Raw genomic sequence first — 15000 nt, forward strand, 5'->3', positions numbered from 1 at the left:
GCATATACTCATATTTGGAAGCCCGGGCCATGTACGTATATAAACTGACCATGAGTGGCCTGCAAATCGCTGGCATGGCAAAGAGCAAAACCAAACAACTTGCTAAATACCGCTCTGTTTGGGCTGATATGTAGGCAGTTTGTCTGTGTGGAGGAGACACTTATAGGTGCCCATGAACTCTCTAACCCCTGTTACATTTGTTACCCTAGCTGCTAAATTAATATTAATTTGTGGAATCAAATAAATAAGTAAAGTGTGTGCGTGCGTGCGTGTGTGCCTGCGTACGTGCGTGCATACTGTACGTGCGTGCATATGTGTGTGCATACGTGTGTGCATACATGTGTGCGTGAGTGTGTGCGTGCACCTCGGTACATTGGTATCCACCGTGGCCACTCCGTAGCCGAACACAATGATTCCCACTACAGAGGCGGGAACCAGCAGCTGTGTGTAAACCCCCAGCCAGGCAAAGTACAGGCCTATCTTCTCCCCAAAGTACTTCCTGGAAAAGGTCAGAGGTCAGGGGATTAGGAAGAGGACGAGACACAGGTTTAGTGTACAACATACATTTTGTTTTGATTGTATTGTGCCTTTAGCTTTTGCAATGTAAACGTATGTTTTCTCATGCCAATAAAGCCCATTGAATTGAATTGAATTGATTTGGGGCCCTGTCTGTCTGTCTGTCTGTCTGTCTGTCTGTCTGTCTGTCTGTCTGTCAATATACTGTACTGTACCTGATAAGATCTACAGGCTGGTATTTGTAAAAGGCTCCGTATCTCGCCCACTCTTCATGCAGGAGCTGACAGAGAGGAGAGAGACATAAGACAGAGAGGAGAGAGAGACATAAGACAGAGAGGAGAGAGACATAAGACAGAGAGGAGAGAGAGACATAAGACGTCACACACGGTCAGTTTGTTTCATCACACGGATGGAATTCACCCGTTGTCAAGCCCCGCCCATGGTTGTGTCCCTCTTCGCACCCATTGGTTGCCTTTCTCTCCATCCACTACCATTGAATTAAGGTGTTTTTTAGTTGCTTCATATTGATATTATGTGCATTCAATTTCATTTTAAACTTGGTGTCAGTAAAAAGGAACATCACATGTGCAGCATTGTGACTGGGCATATCATGTTTGTTTTTAGTTTTTTCTAAAAAAATATGTTTTAGCAAATTCAACATAAACAAGGCAGAACCAGGGCGGAACAAGGCAGAAAGAGCCTGCTGGTTAGTCAGTCAGGGACCAATCAGAAGACTGACAAATGGTGAATTGGAGACAAAAAACTGTGGAGGACAAAAGGACAAAAAACTGTTAGCTACCCGTCTGTCATTAAAGGGGAGGGGTTAGCTACCTGTCTGTCATTAAAGGGGAGGGGTTAGCTACCCGTCTGTCATTAAAGGGGAGGGGTTAGCTACCCGTCTGTCATTAAAGGGGAGGGGTTAGCTACCCGTCTGTCATTAAAGGGGAGGGGTTAGCTACCCGTCTGTCATTAAAGGGGAGGGGTTAGCTACCCGTATGTCATTAAAGGGGAGGGGTTAGCTACCCGTCTGTCATTAAAGGGGAGGGGTTAGCTACCTGTCTGTCATTAAAGGGGAGGGGTTAGCTACCTGTCTGTCATTAAAGGGGAGGGGTTAGCTACCTGTCTGTCATTAAAGGGGAGGGGTTAGCTACATGTCTGTCATTAAAGGGGAGGGGTTAGCTACATGTCTGTCATTAAAGGGGAGGGGTTAGCTACATGTCTGTCATTAAAGGGGAGGGGTTAGCTACCTGTCTGTCATTAAAGGGGAGGGATTAGCTACATGTCTGTCATTAAAGGGGAGGGGTTAGCTACCTGTCTGTCATTCCTCTCTTCAGAGTGACCGGTGGTGACATTGTAGTCTCCCTGCACAGAGAGAAGGTCATAATAAACATGGGTTACAATTAGAGGGTAGCACGCTACTAGCACACGCACAGGTCCATAAATTTGGACCCCGGTCCCCAACAGGGCCAGCGATATCTGAACCGAACCGGTACGGAGCTGAGAAACATTCTAATTTGCAGAGAAGGATTGTGTGTGTGTGTGCGTGTGTGTGTGTGTGTGTGCGTGCGTGCGTGCGTGCGTGCGTGCGTGCGTGCGTGCGTGCGTGCGTGCGTGCGTGCGTGCGTGCGTGCACTGTCGGGATTGGGGTGAAAGAGCGCGAGCGAGAGAGAGCGTGAGCGAGAGAGAGCGTGAGCGTGAGCGTGAGCGTGAGCGAGAGAGAGAGAGAGAGAGAGAGAGAGAGAGAGAGAGAGAGAGAGAGAGAGACGACACGTCAAGGTGCATGACGAGACCCAGCCCTCGTCTTTAACTCTTTAACTCTGGTTCAACAGACAATATGGACTTAAAATAAATGGTGCATTTATATAGCGCATCGATTTGGAATGGATCAGACTCTCCCCGAGGGACAAGTCTATATTTTGGGCCCGAACCGGCTCGGTTCTCGGGTATTCGGTTCCGGGTATTCGGTTCCGGGTGGACCCGTGCTGCCCTCTATAGTTACAATATAGTACTCTATGTACAATACTCATGCTCCAATACATCCACTTCCACTTAGATACCTGAGTAAAGTCCACTTTGAGCTGCATTCAATACATCCACTTCCATTTATATCTGCCTTACCGTTAGGCTGCTAGGGGCAGTTGAAATGTCTTTTTTGGGATCTTTTTTTTTTTTTTTTTTTTTGCCTAGCCCGGCCCAAAGACGTCGGGTCGGGTTCGCTTAACAGAAACACACACATGCACGCACTCACACACTCTTACACACTCTCTCTCTCACACTCTCTCTCTCTCACACACACACACACACACACACACACACACACACACACACACACACACACACACACACACACACACACACACACACACACACACACACACACACACACACACACGACATACTTACATCATGAACTGGGAAGGCGGAGTCATACACCCCTTTAGCAATCAATGTGGTGATGCCTGGGAGAGAAAGAGAGAGAAAGAGGGAGAGAGAGAGCGAGAGAGAGAGGGAGAGGGAGAGAGGGAGAGAGAGAGAGAGAAAGAGGGAGAGAGAGAAAGAGGGAGAGAGGGAGAGAGGGAGAGAGAGAGAGAGAAAGAGGGAGAGAGAAAGAGGGAGAGGGAGAGAGAGTGAGACAGACAGACAGACAGACAGACAGACAGACAGACAGACAGACAGACAGACAGACAGACAGACAGACAGACAGACAGACAGACAGACAGACAGACAGACAGACAGAAATAGAGAGATGTCAAATGCAATAACCGTGAAAGTGACAAAAGCCCCCAAACAAAGCAAAACAGGATTCTTTTTTTATACTGTATTGCGTAACAGAGTGACGTGCCAAAAATAGCCGATTTACAAGCTCACACACAGTGCATTGTGATGCGACACATTATGAGCCAAGGACATACATAACTAGATAAAGTTCCCCTCGGGGCAGGTCTCCACCGGGGCAGGTCAGGTTGTGGCCTCCTGGTGGCGCTATAATAGGCCAATGTGAAAAGGGTGCCATTTCTTCTTACGCATGCAATTGGCAATGGCAATTGGATGATTTGATGCATTTTGTTCCAAAAATGTGTTTTGCAAAAATCCACCTGTTGGGGGCGCTATAACAGGCCAATGTGAAAAGGGTGGGATATATTCCTCAGCCTAGTAGGAAAGTCTGTGAAAGATTTCACGTAAATTGCACGCTGCGTTCATGATTTGAGGCTTTTTGTTCAAAACGGGCCAATCCTGCAAACTTTGAAAGCCAATGTTAGGATGGACCGATGGAATATGGAATATCGGACAGATCCATCTTGAACACATGACTATAGAGATAGTGTGAAACGATTTGCAGGATTTTAGGACAGAATCTGGAGGAGTAATATCAAAAGATGGGTTTTTAAAAAGCCGGCCTCCTAGTGGAGGCAGTTCTGGAAAATTTGGGGCAGAGGTTCATCGTTGGCATCCAGGAAGTGTGGGTGCAAAATTTGGCATTGACCGGATTAACGGTGCCGGAGATTAGCTGGTAACAGACGGACGGACGGACACAAGGACACACTCACACACATACGGACGGAGTGCAAAACATACACTCTCCCCATGCCTTCGGCCTGGTGGAGACAATTAGATAAAGTGCCCCTCGGGGCACAGGTCTCCACCAGGGCAGGTCAGGTTGTGGCTTCCTGGTGGCGCTATAATAGGCCAATGTGAAAATGGTGCCATTTCTTCTTATACGCCTTGGATGGCAATTGGATGATTTGAGGCATTTTGTTCCAAAAATGACGCATCGTGTGCTTGTAGATCTGCAAATGGCCGAAAGGTATATAGTGAATGTATGTTTTGTAATAATAATCCAAATCTACCAAGTCACTAGTAACTAGTAAAGGTTTTCAAATAATTGCAGTGGAGTAAAAGTACAGTAGGCTATTTAGATCCGATATGTAGAAGTATTGGAAATTGGAAATACTCAAGTAAAGCACCTCAAAATTACAGTACTTAAGTAAATTAGTACTTAGTTACTTTCCACCACTGGTGATCACGGACACTGACACGTGGACCTGGAATAAAGCTTTAATCAAAGCTTTAATTAATCAATTAATTAGCGGAATCTCAAAGGGGGAACAGGGCACATTCATACATGAATGCACATCATGTACTACAACAAGCCACGGAGAACTTCAACTCCCAGTAGGCCCTGCTTCAATCTCAAAATGACCCAGGAAGTATGACCCACTTGTAGAGGAAAGGACAGGGGAGGAAGAGAGAGAGAGAGAGAGAGAGAGAGAGAGAGAGAGAGAGAGAGAGAGAGAGAGAGAGAGAGAGAGAGAGAGAGAGAGAGAGAGAGAGAGAGAGAGAGAGAGAGAGAGCAGGTAGAAACAGGATAAATCCAAAAGGCTGCGCACCCAATACCTAGAATAGGTAGAAATCATCCCATTGCCTGGGGCTGTTGCCTGTTATCACCCGTTATCATCCCATATCTATGGATCAGTAGGTCCCTACTGGCCTGCCAACCAGTGTTGTTTTGTGCAGCAAATCTTTATTTTAGTTTTAGTCATAGTCTCTTGAATAGTTTACATTTAGTTTTAGTCACATTTTAGTCACCTGGAATGTTTTAGTGCACTCGGTGCCGCACTATGAGCTTGTAGATCTGCTATTTTTCAATAGCTAAAGTATAACATAATGCTTAAAACACCAAAAGGGGTTCCCGCCCGCAAGGGTTAATATGATTATGGCAAATATTAACAGAATGTCACTGTACTGAGAGACATGCAGCTGCTGTATACTCCCACAGCTGCACTAGAAACAGTGATTACGGGATTTTTCCGTTAACACCATAAAACCGTCATTACCCTTTTCATGTCACGCATCCCCTAGAGGGCGTTCGTTCGCGCACCACAAGGGGTGCACGCACCACAGTTTGGGAACCCCTGGACTAGGTCAAAGATCTTCTCTCCTCCCTCCATAGCAGTTAGCTGCAGGCTGCCTTCTGGTGTGTGGCTGCAGCCAAGCACATATGGTAGCCAGTCTGCTCTGCCTTTTAATAAAGTAAAAAAGAAACACAAACGCAAACACCAGGGTATGGGCGCTGATGACGCGGAGGAGAGAACACGCGCCTTCGGCGCTCTCTGGGGAAATCAGCGCGAAATCGAACCAACCCAGGGACCTGTAAGGCGACAGCACACGTACCCCCAAACCTGCTCTCTCTCTCTCCATCTCTCACAGAATATAACCTTTTGAATAGCAACCACCGGCCCGGGATTCAACACCCGCGCCAGTTGCTCATTCTCAGTGAAACAGAACTCCTGTGTGAGTAACAGGCACTCACACACGGTCGCGGCGCTGCGCTACGCTGCCTTCCACTCATTAGTCATAATCCCCTAGCTTTGACCTCTCAGCATTTGATACAGTCATGCTACCGAGAAGGACCGGGAAGTGTAGGATAGTCAGCTGTCCTTCTGCAATCCCTTAAGGTCCTGTAGAATTACATTGAACATTATCGGTACACAGAATGTGACCTTTCCTCTCCAAGGGTCTGCCCCCTCACCTCCACGGGGGTGACGACTGTACCGCAACCCTAACCCTAATCCTAACCCACCTCCACATGCAGGGGTGACTGACTACTGTGTACCGCAACTCCCTCCTTGGTGGGGTTGGTCTGCCGTGGCACCTGGCCTTCCACCTCCCAAACATCTAACGTTTATGTTCCCCCACTTATAAGCGCTCCTATATGAGCAGTGTTGATTTTGATAGCCAAATTCTGATTTCGTTTTAGTCTTTTGAATACAATCCTGCGTATTTTTAGTCATATTTTAGTCACCTGAAATGTTTTACTATTAGTCTAGTTTTAGTCGACAAAAATATCATACGATTTTAGTTGACTAAATCTATAGTTAATTCAGTCGACTAAATGTGTTTTGGCCTGACTCTACACTTGGTTGCATGCTGAAAATAGTCGTAGATCTGCTATTTTCGGCATGCAACCAAGCACAACCAAACATAAGAGGAGGCAGAGGACATGGTGAGATGGAGGCAGATGATTCGCTGTGGCGACAGAGGACAGGGTGAGATGGAGGCAGATGATTCGCTGTGGCGACAGAGGACAGGGTGAGATGGAGGCAGATGATTCGCTGTGGCGACAGAGGACAGGGTGAGATGGAGGCAGATGATTCGCTGTGGCGACAGAGGACAGGGTGAGATGGAGGCAGATGATTCGCTGTGGCGACAGAGGACAGGGTGAGATGGAGACAGATGATTCGCTGTGGCGACAGAGGTCAGGGTGAGATGGAGGCAGATGATTCGCTGTGGCGACAGAGGACAGGGTGAGATGGAGGCAGATGATTCGCTGTGGCGACAGAGGACAGGGTGAGATGGAGACAGATGATTCGCTGTGGCGACAGAGGACAGGGTGAGATGGAGGCAGATGATTCGCTGTGGCGACAGAGGACAGGGTGAGATGGAGGCAGATGATTCGCTGTGGCGACAGAGGACAGGGTGAGATGGAGGCAGATGATTCGCTGTGGCGACAGAGGACAGGGTGAGATGGAGGCAGATGATTCGCTGTGGCGACAGAGGACAGGGTGAGATGGAGGCAGATGATTCGCTGTGGCGACCCCATGAAGTGAAAAACCGAAAGGAAAAGAAGACGAAGATGTCCCCTGAATTTTTTTTCACATTTGTATTTGTTGACGAAATTGTCAGTATATTTAAGTCATAGTTTTAGTCATCATTAGCTTAGTTTCTATTTCGGGGTTTTTTCTGCAGTGAAAAAAAAACAAATAAATGTTTTCGTACTAGTTTTAGTAGATGAAATCAACACTGCTTCACAGGCTTCCGGCCCTCATCCAACTCACAACATCCCAGGACACGATCCAGCCCAGGGGTGGGCAACTGGCGGCCTGGGGGCCACATGCGGGCCCCACCTTCACTTAATGCAGCTCGCAGGTTAATATCAGAATACTGATATAGTATTGATTTCAGCTGTTACAATTCCAAACCCGCTTTAATTACTTCATGACTAGTATTAAATGACTAGTACTTAATGACTAGTATTAAAATGTTATTGTCTTTTTGTGTCCAATGTAGTTATGTTAACAGTTCATAAAGTTAACATACCGTAGCTATAACTAAATGCTTTTGAAATTCAATAAAAAAGGTTTTCAGGATTCCAATTAAAAAATAGCAAGAAACGACGCGTTTTGAGCTTGTAGATCGGCAATTTTTTGCTACGATATGTATGTATAGTAATATGCACTGTGGCCCCTCTGGAGTGAGTGTGGAAATATATTGGGCCTCGCCATCGTCAAAGTTGCCCCCCCCTGATGCAGCCCTTCCCTTCCCTTCCCCGCATACTGTTACTTCAATCAGCCAGCCGTCCCATGCCGTCCCATCCCAATGATACACCAGTCCAATGTGACCTAGATTCTTCTCCCTCCTTGGCTCCCCGAGCTGTGGAATAACCTCTCCTCTCCTCCCCACCACAGGGGGTGACAAAAAAGGACGTATTTAGCCCCATGTTCGAATGCCCCTGCACGCACGCACACGCCCACACGCCCGCGCGCGCACACGCACACACACACACACACACACACACACACACACACACACACACACACACACACACACACACACACACACACACACACACACACACACACACACACACACACACACACGTTTATACGGTAGACTGACCCATGGATCGGCACGTCCGTACACACACCGTACGTCTCAGGATCTCATAGACCTAAAGGAGAGGAGTTCAATCAGTCGTCAAACATATCAATCAATCAATCAAATCAATAATCAAACAGAGAAAAGATAATACAATGTAGAGCACTGGTTCCCAAACAGTGGGCTGGGACCCATTTCTGGGTCGCAGACACATTTTTAGCATTTAAATCACACAACACTTACTATGCGTCCCCGTGTGGCGTTGTCAAAGAATGTGTCTTTAGACTTGATGTTGTAGCTGAAAAACACACAACATCCACAGTGAGTGAGTGAGTGAGTGAGTGAGTGAGTGAGTGAGTGAGTGAGTGAGTGAGTGAGTGAGTGAGTGAGTGAGTGAGTGCGTTGTGCACGCACTCACTCACGTGCATTGTCTGCTATTGTACCAGCATAAGAAAAAAACAAAATCCAGTGTGAGTGAGTGAGTGAGTGAGTGAGTGAGTGAGTGTGCTTGCGCGACACATTGTGAGCTTGTAGATCTGCCATTTTTACGGACAGGAACTACTCACAGGTGCAGTGCGTTCTCGGGGGAAGCATGCAGTGGAACGGACAGGAACTACTCACAGGTGCAGTGCGTTCCCCGGGGAAGCATGCAGTGGAACGGACAGGAACTACTCACAGGTGCAGTGCGTTCTCGGGGGAAGCATGCAGTGGAACGGACAGGAACTACTCACAGGTGCAGCTTGTCCCTGCTGAAGCAGTGCGACAGGAACTTGGTGCGGCCGTGCTCCTGCTGGGGGACGTTGGGCTGAAACGGCTGGTTGAGCTTCCTCCACGCTGCGCTCATGCTGGCATTGAAGCCACTCTCCTCCTTCAGCTCATAGCCCTGTTACCCACAGTGGTGGAAAAAAGTACTCCAAAGTTTTATACTTAGTAAAGTATAAATAATGCAATGTAGATGTACTCCGTTACAAGTAGGAGTCCCGTATTCAAAATGTACCCAAGTAAAAAGTACAAAAGTATCGGCATCAAAATGCACTTAAAGTACTAAAAGTAAAAGTACTCATGTTGCAAAATGTCCCGTTCAAAGTGTGTACAAAATCTTTAGAAAATAGCCGAACTACGAGCTCACAATGTTTAATACAATTGGATAGGACTTTTCTGTTTGGATGTATGGGCTGTCAATCAGATATGACTTTTCTGTTTGGATGTATGAGCTGTCAATCAGATAGGACCTTTCTGTTTGGATGTATGGGCTGTCAATCAGATATGACTATTCTGTTTGGATGTATGGGCTGTCAAGGCCAGAAAGTAGTTTTTTTCCACTCACTAGGCGTTCCGGGTACGATGAGGCCACGCGCATTGCCAATCGATCAGGATTAGGGGTTCAGAGTCTTGCTCAAGGACACTTCCCACACTAAATTTGGGGGAGCCCGGGATCAAACTGGGAACTTCACGGTTCCCTTCCGGCCACTGTATACCGGCCACTGCCACCCCACTACTGTAACTGTAACTATGTAACTCTGTAACTCCAGTGTTAAATATAAGATCCATGATGATCTCACCTTCTTGGTAGGTACTTTGATCTTGAGGAACTCTGCCTCGCGACTGAGGACCGGCCAGGGGGCGTGGAGACGAGTGAAGCATGGACCATGGCTCTTCAACTAGAAGGAAAAAAAAAAAAGTTGTTGCATACTGTACATATATGCATACATATATGGTGTACACACACACACACACACACACACACACACACACACACACACACACACACACACACACACACACACACACACACACACACACACACACACACACACACACACACACACACACACACACACACACACACACACACACACACACACACACACACACACACACACACACAGTTGACTTCACCTCCCAGCAGTGCATCTATAATTTGATCAGCAGCAATAGGAGGTGAGCCAGAGTGTCTGTCTGTCTGTCTGTCTGTCTGTCTGTCTGTCTGTGATACATTTCAGTGTGGGGGATCTACAAGCTCATAGCGCGGCACTGCCACGCTATAGTGAGCAAGCTAACTGTATACCTGTGTGTATTTCTGTTTGTAATGTGTATGTGTTTTTGTTTTGTACAAATTGTGTACTTAATTGCACTTAACTCATAAACCAAGTGGAAAAAAGTGGCACTCCAAAATAAAAGCTGCAAGACTGGCTCAGATGCAATTTCTCATGCATGTTTATTTGAGAATGCTGACGCTGAACACAGCGTCAGCATTCCCTAATTAGCGCCCTAGGTCGCATCCCACGGGGCATGCCCTTCGCGACTCGCACAATTTTCTTTTTACAGAATGGGACACAAAACGAACCAGCAATGATGTCCAATTTGTCCATACCATATAGATCCATACATTATTAGACTATCTTTTTTTGTGGCTTTCGCCTTTATTTTTTTATATTTTTTATGGAGGGACAGACAGTAGGCTGACAGGAAATGGGGAGAGAGATGGGGGGGGGGGGGGGGGTGACATGCAGTAAAGGCCGTCGGGATCGGGAGTCGAACCCGTGGCACACTGCCAAACTGGATTACCAGCCAAGGTGCCTGGACCATTAAGCCATGGCCCAGGCCATTATTAGACTATCTTAATCAATAAGTCCAGCTCCTCAAACGAAAAAGCCTTGGTACCGAGGCTACGTATGTGCCCCCTCTTCTATTGATTGATTGATTGAAATATTTATTAACAGTTTGCAGAATTACAGTACAGACTGTTAACTGTGAGTGGACGACCCAATTAAGCATTACACTTGTTTACAAGAGGGTCCACCTGGTTCAATTCATCAAAAACGAACTGCCGCCCTAGGCAATCTGCCGCCTGTGGCCTATATATACCGGCCGGCCTACGCCGGTATATAGTAACTAAAGTTTTCAAATAACTGTAGTGGAGTAAAAAAAAAACTTTAGTACATTACTTGAGTAACCACTGGACAACACATGTGTGAGCCAGGTCATGTGACGTGTGAGAGATCATGTGACATTCCACCACTGCTGCAGTCTCACTATCCATAACGTTTTCTGTTCCATTCATCAAATAATCGCAAGGCAAATGTTCTGGGATATACATTTCATTTGTTTTTTAATAACCTACTAAATAATCCATTAGTATGGTTAGCGTTAGTTTATACCTCATCTTACAACAGTGTTGTACCAAAAAAAAGTGAATTGCTGCTCATCCCTGGAGGTCACAACAATTTCAGCTTCCTAAAACCCACAGAGAAGTTAGTTTGGAAGGTTTGTGAGCAGATGTTCTTACTGGGTGATGTGGAGAGCAAGGGATGGATTACACCAGTGGTTCTCATAAGGTTCATACATTTGTATTTCAAGGACTCATAACTCTATAACCAACTGCTTACTATAAACTGCATATGTTTCTTCATAAATTAATACTTTTATACTTGACAGGGTCACACAATGGAATTTGTTTTTGTTGGTTATTTGTTTGATCATTGTGTGTGACTTGTTGTGTAGGTTCATTGTCTATGGCAAATTAAATGGAAAAGTGTCCTCTAAGTCTTTAGTCCATAATGGGCTGGTCTTCCTTGGAGGCATGACGCTTTAGTAAAGAAACATCAATCAATGCAACACCACTACATTTACAGTACAACATAAATGGTACACAACCAACAGACAACTAATTTAACATTTGGCCCAGACCGGCCCACCTGAGGGTCGGCCAACCAGGCATATGCCTGGTACGTCCTGTGGCCAATCCAGGCCTGCAAGGCCATATCCTCTCACTAGAATTCAGAAATATTCTGAGCCAGCAGAGTTTGAGCGGTTAACCTAAAACCACGTAATCAACCAGCTGGTATAAGAACTAGAACAGTGGTTTTCAACCTTTTTCATGTCAAAGCCCATTATTTATTCGGCATTTGAGTCACGGAACCACCGTTTGATGACATTTAGCCTCTCAGACCCATTTGAGTCACGGACCACTGTTTGATGACATTTAGCCTCTCAGACCACGGACCACAGTTTGATGACATTTAGCCTCTCAGACCACGGACCACCGTTTGATGACATTTAGCCTCTCAGACCACGGACCACCGTTTGATGACATTTAGCCTCTCAGACCACGGACCACCGTTTGATGACATTTAGCCTCTCAGACCACGGACCACCGTTTGATGACATTTAGCCTCTCAGACCACGGACCACCGTTTGATGACATTTAGCCTCTCAGACCACGGACCACCGTTTGATGACATTTAGCCTCTCAGACCACGGACCACCGTTTGATGACATTTAGCCTCTCAGACCACGGACCACCGTTTGATGACATTTAGCCTCTCAGACCACGGACCACCGTTTGATGACATTTAGCCTCTCAGACCACGGACCACCGTTTGATGACATTTAGCCTCTCAGACCACGGACCACCGTTTGATGACATTTAGCCTCTCAGACCACGGACCACAGTTTGATGACATTTAGCCTCTCAGACCACGGACCACAGTTTGATGACATTTAGCCTCTCAGACCACGGACCACTGTTTGATGACATTTAGCCTCTCAGACCACGGACCACAGTTTGATGACATTTAGCCTCTCAGACCACGGACCACCGTTTGATGACATTTAGCCTCTCAGACCACGGACCACCGTTTGATGACATTTAGCCTCTCAGACCACGGACCACCGTTTGATGACATTTAGCCTCTCAGGCCCATTTGAGTCACGGACCACCGTTTGATGACATTTAGCCTCTCAGACCCATTTGAGTCACGGATCAGATTTTGCAATTCCATGGTTTATTGATGTGGCACTGCTACCATAATAGGAGAGATAACAGGCAAACGTTGACCAAAATAACAATTCTTCTTCATTCTCTAATTTTGTAGACATCTTGTAAATTAAGTTATGCAGATGTTTAATAATTGAACTCTTAAGAGTGTAAAATGCGGGTCCATTTGGTTTCATTCTCAAGAGTTAAAGGTCTATTAGGGTCCATTTGGTTACCAACCCCGGACCACTGGTTGAAACCCACTGAACTAGAAGACAGAACACGCTTCCATAACTCCGTGCATGGTCACAATGGAGCCCTACGGTTAATGCCTGGTGGGTGAAAGTGTAACCAGAAACTGAGCCGGGGGGGAGACACGCTGAAACTGAACCTTCCTGAGCCGTCCATCAGAGGAGGGGGGGGTAAAGCAAGGGAGAGAGAGAGAGAGAGAGAGAGAGAGAGAGAGAGAGAGAGAGAGAGAGCGTGCGCTGGGTGGGGGGGTGTAAGGAGGGAGGGAGGATGACAGAAACCTGAGAAGATTCTCTCCTCTCCTCTCCTCTCCTCTCCTCTCCTCTCCTCTCCTCTCCTCTCCTCTCCTCTCCTCTCCTCTCCTCTCCTCCCCTCCCCTCCCCTCCCCTCCCCTCCCCTCTCCTCTCCTCTCCTCTCCATCCGTTGCTCCTTCCCTATAGCTGTCCCCTTGCCAATCTTCTCCCACGACACGCTTATCTCCCTAACTTATCCCCCCCCCCCACCTCTCTCTCTCCAGCAAATTAAAAAGCGCTGTTTAAAAATACCTAGTGGGCCTAGTGGAGAAGGAGAAGGTTAATTGGCAGAGGGAGGCCCACTTAGCTCTTCATCTCTACGGGGGAGGGGGGAGGGGGGGGGGGAACTAGTTCACGGTGAGGCTTCTGTGTGTGTGTGTGTGTGTGTGTGTGTGTGTGTGTGTGTGTGTGTGTGTGTGTGTGTGTGTGTGTGTGGTGGGGGGGGACGCACAGAGACGGAGGGATGGACTTGTTGTGATTCTTTGGGAAATACACGTTGATGTCTTCACATTCTTTGATCGGGTCAATCCTGTTGAACTGAATGCCTTAATTTGTCGTATGACAGTGTTGCATATATACAGTACAGCGAAAATAGTCGATCTGACTATAATAACTAAGCTCACATCGCTGCGGAATCACAGCGCTTTGTGAGCTTGTAGATCTGCCATTGCTGTGATATTGTTAAAACCTGGGAAGTGAAAGTAGTCGCCTATTAATAAAGTGATGCTTGAAAAAGGCTACAAGTAGGCTACAATTATGCAGCAGCACCAACAACAAAGAAATACAAATATTATGTTGAGCATTATAATGTCTTCTACATGCATATATTACCTTGTATTTCTATTTCTATTAACTATTCAATTAATGTATATATTTACAATAATCATGGAGAACTTATAGATTTAACATTTGTAAAACATTAAAATATTGGTAGGGTGGGGTACTACTGGCCAATCTGGACTGGAGGGGAACAAAATCCAATCTGGGGGGGCGTTGCCCCCCTGTAGAGACGGCACTGTATGGAGGGAGGGTTGGGTGTGGGTGTATGGAGGGGGAGATGGATGAGGCATGGTGCCGCACTGACATTTGACTAACATTTGACATTTGTGAGGACTTCCGACAGAGCCAGCAGCTGTCACCGGCATATAAATATAGATTACAAATATATTATATATATGAGATTCAATGTATTGTCAATGTACAGTACAAGTACAGTACAGTACAGTACAGCGAAAAGTATTTCGGTTAGTGAGTGCAGTTATATTGTAAGAATAAGTTTTATTTCCCAAATATGGTAAACAAAAAAATAAACAAAATTTGGCAAATTTGGCCCAGACCGGCCCACCACAACCAGCGCGCAGATAGCAGAAACTCTACCGCCCGCTCCGTCGAGGCACACACAACCAAGCCCTAATACCACCACAGAACAACATAAATGATACAAACCAACAGACAATATATACACAACCCTTTGTTGCTCTCACAAGAATGATGCTGGCAAAAGGATTCAAGATTGAAGAGGGTTTA

At 46.4% G+C, this 15000-nt stretch overlaps 1 protein-coding gene across 1 annotated transcript in view; it reads right to left on the reverse strand.

Moving 5' to 3' along the window:
- ano2b (anoctamin 2b) overlaps window positions 1-15000 on the reverse strand; it is a gene marked incomplete at both ends in the record, with an annotated part of 96458 nt that overhangs the window by 59929 nt on the left and 21529 nt on the right. The window contains 8 exons of the mRNA XM_079494764.1: window positions 365-499; window positions 732-796; window positions 1828-1878; window positions 2920-2975; window positions 8194-8245; window positions 8416-8470; window positions 8904-9055; window positions 9735-9833. Of these exons, the coding sequence (XP_079350890.1) occupies window positions 365-499; window positions 732-796; window positions 1828-1878; window positions 2920-2975; window positions 8194-8245; window positions 8416-8470; window positions 8904-9055; window positions 9735-9833 (665 nt within the window). The remainder of the gene's footprint in view (window positions 1-364; window positions 500-731; window positions 797-1827; window positions 1879-2919; window positions 2976-8193; window positions 8246-8415; window positions 8471-8903; window positions 9056-9734; window positions 9834-15000) is intronic.

The sequence above is a fragment of the Electrona antarctica genome, assembly GCF_951216825.1.
Source record: "Electrona antarctica genome assembly, chromosome: 23".
NCBI classification, from domain to species: domain Eukaryota; kingdom Metazoa; phylum Chordata; class Actinopteri; order Myctophiformes; family Myctophidae; genus Electrona; species Electrona antarctica.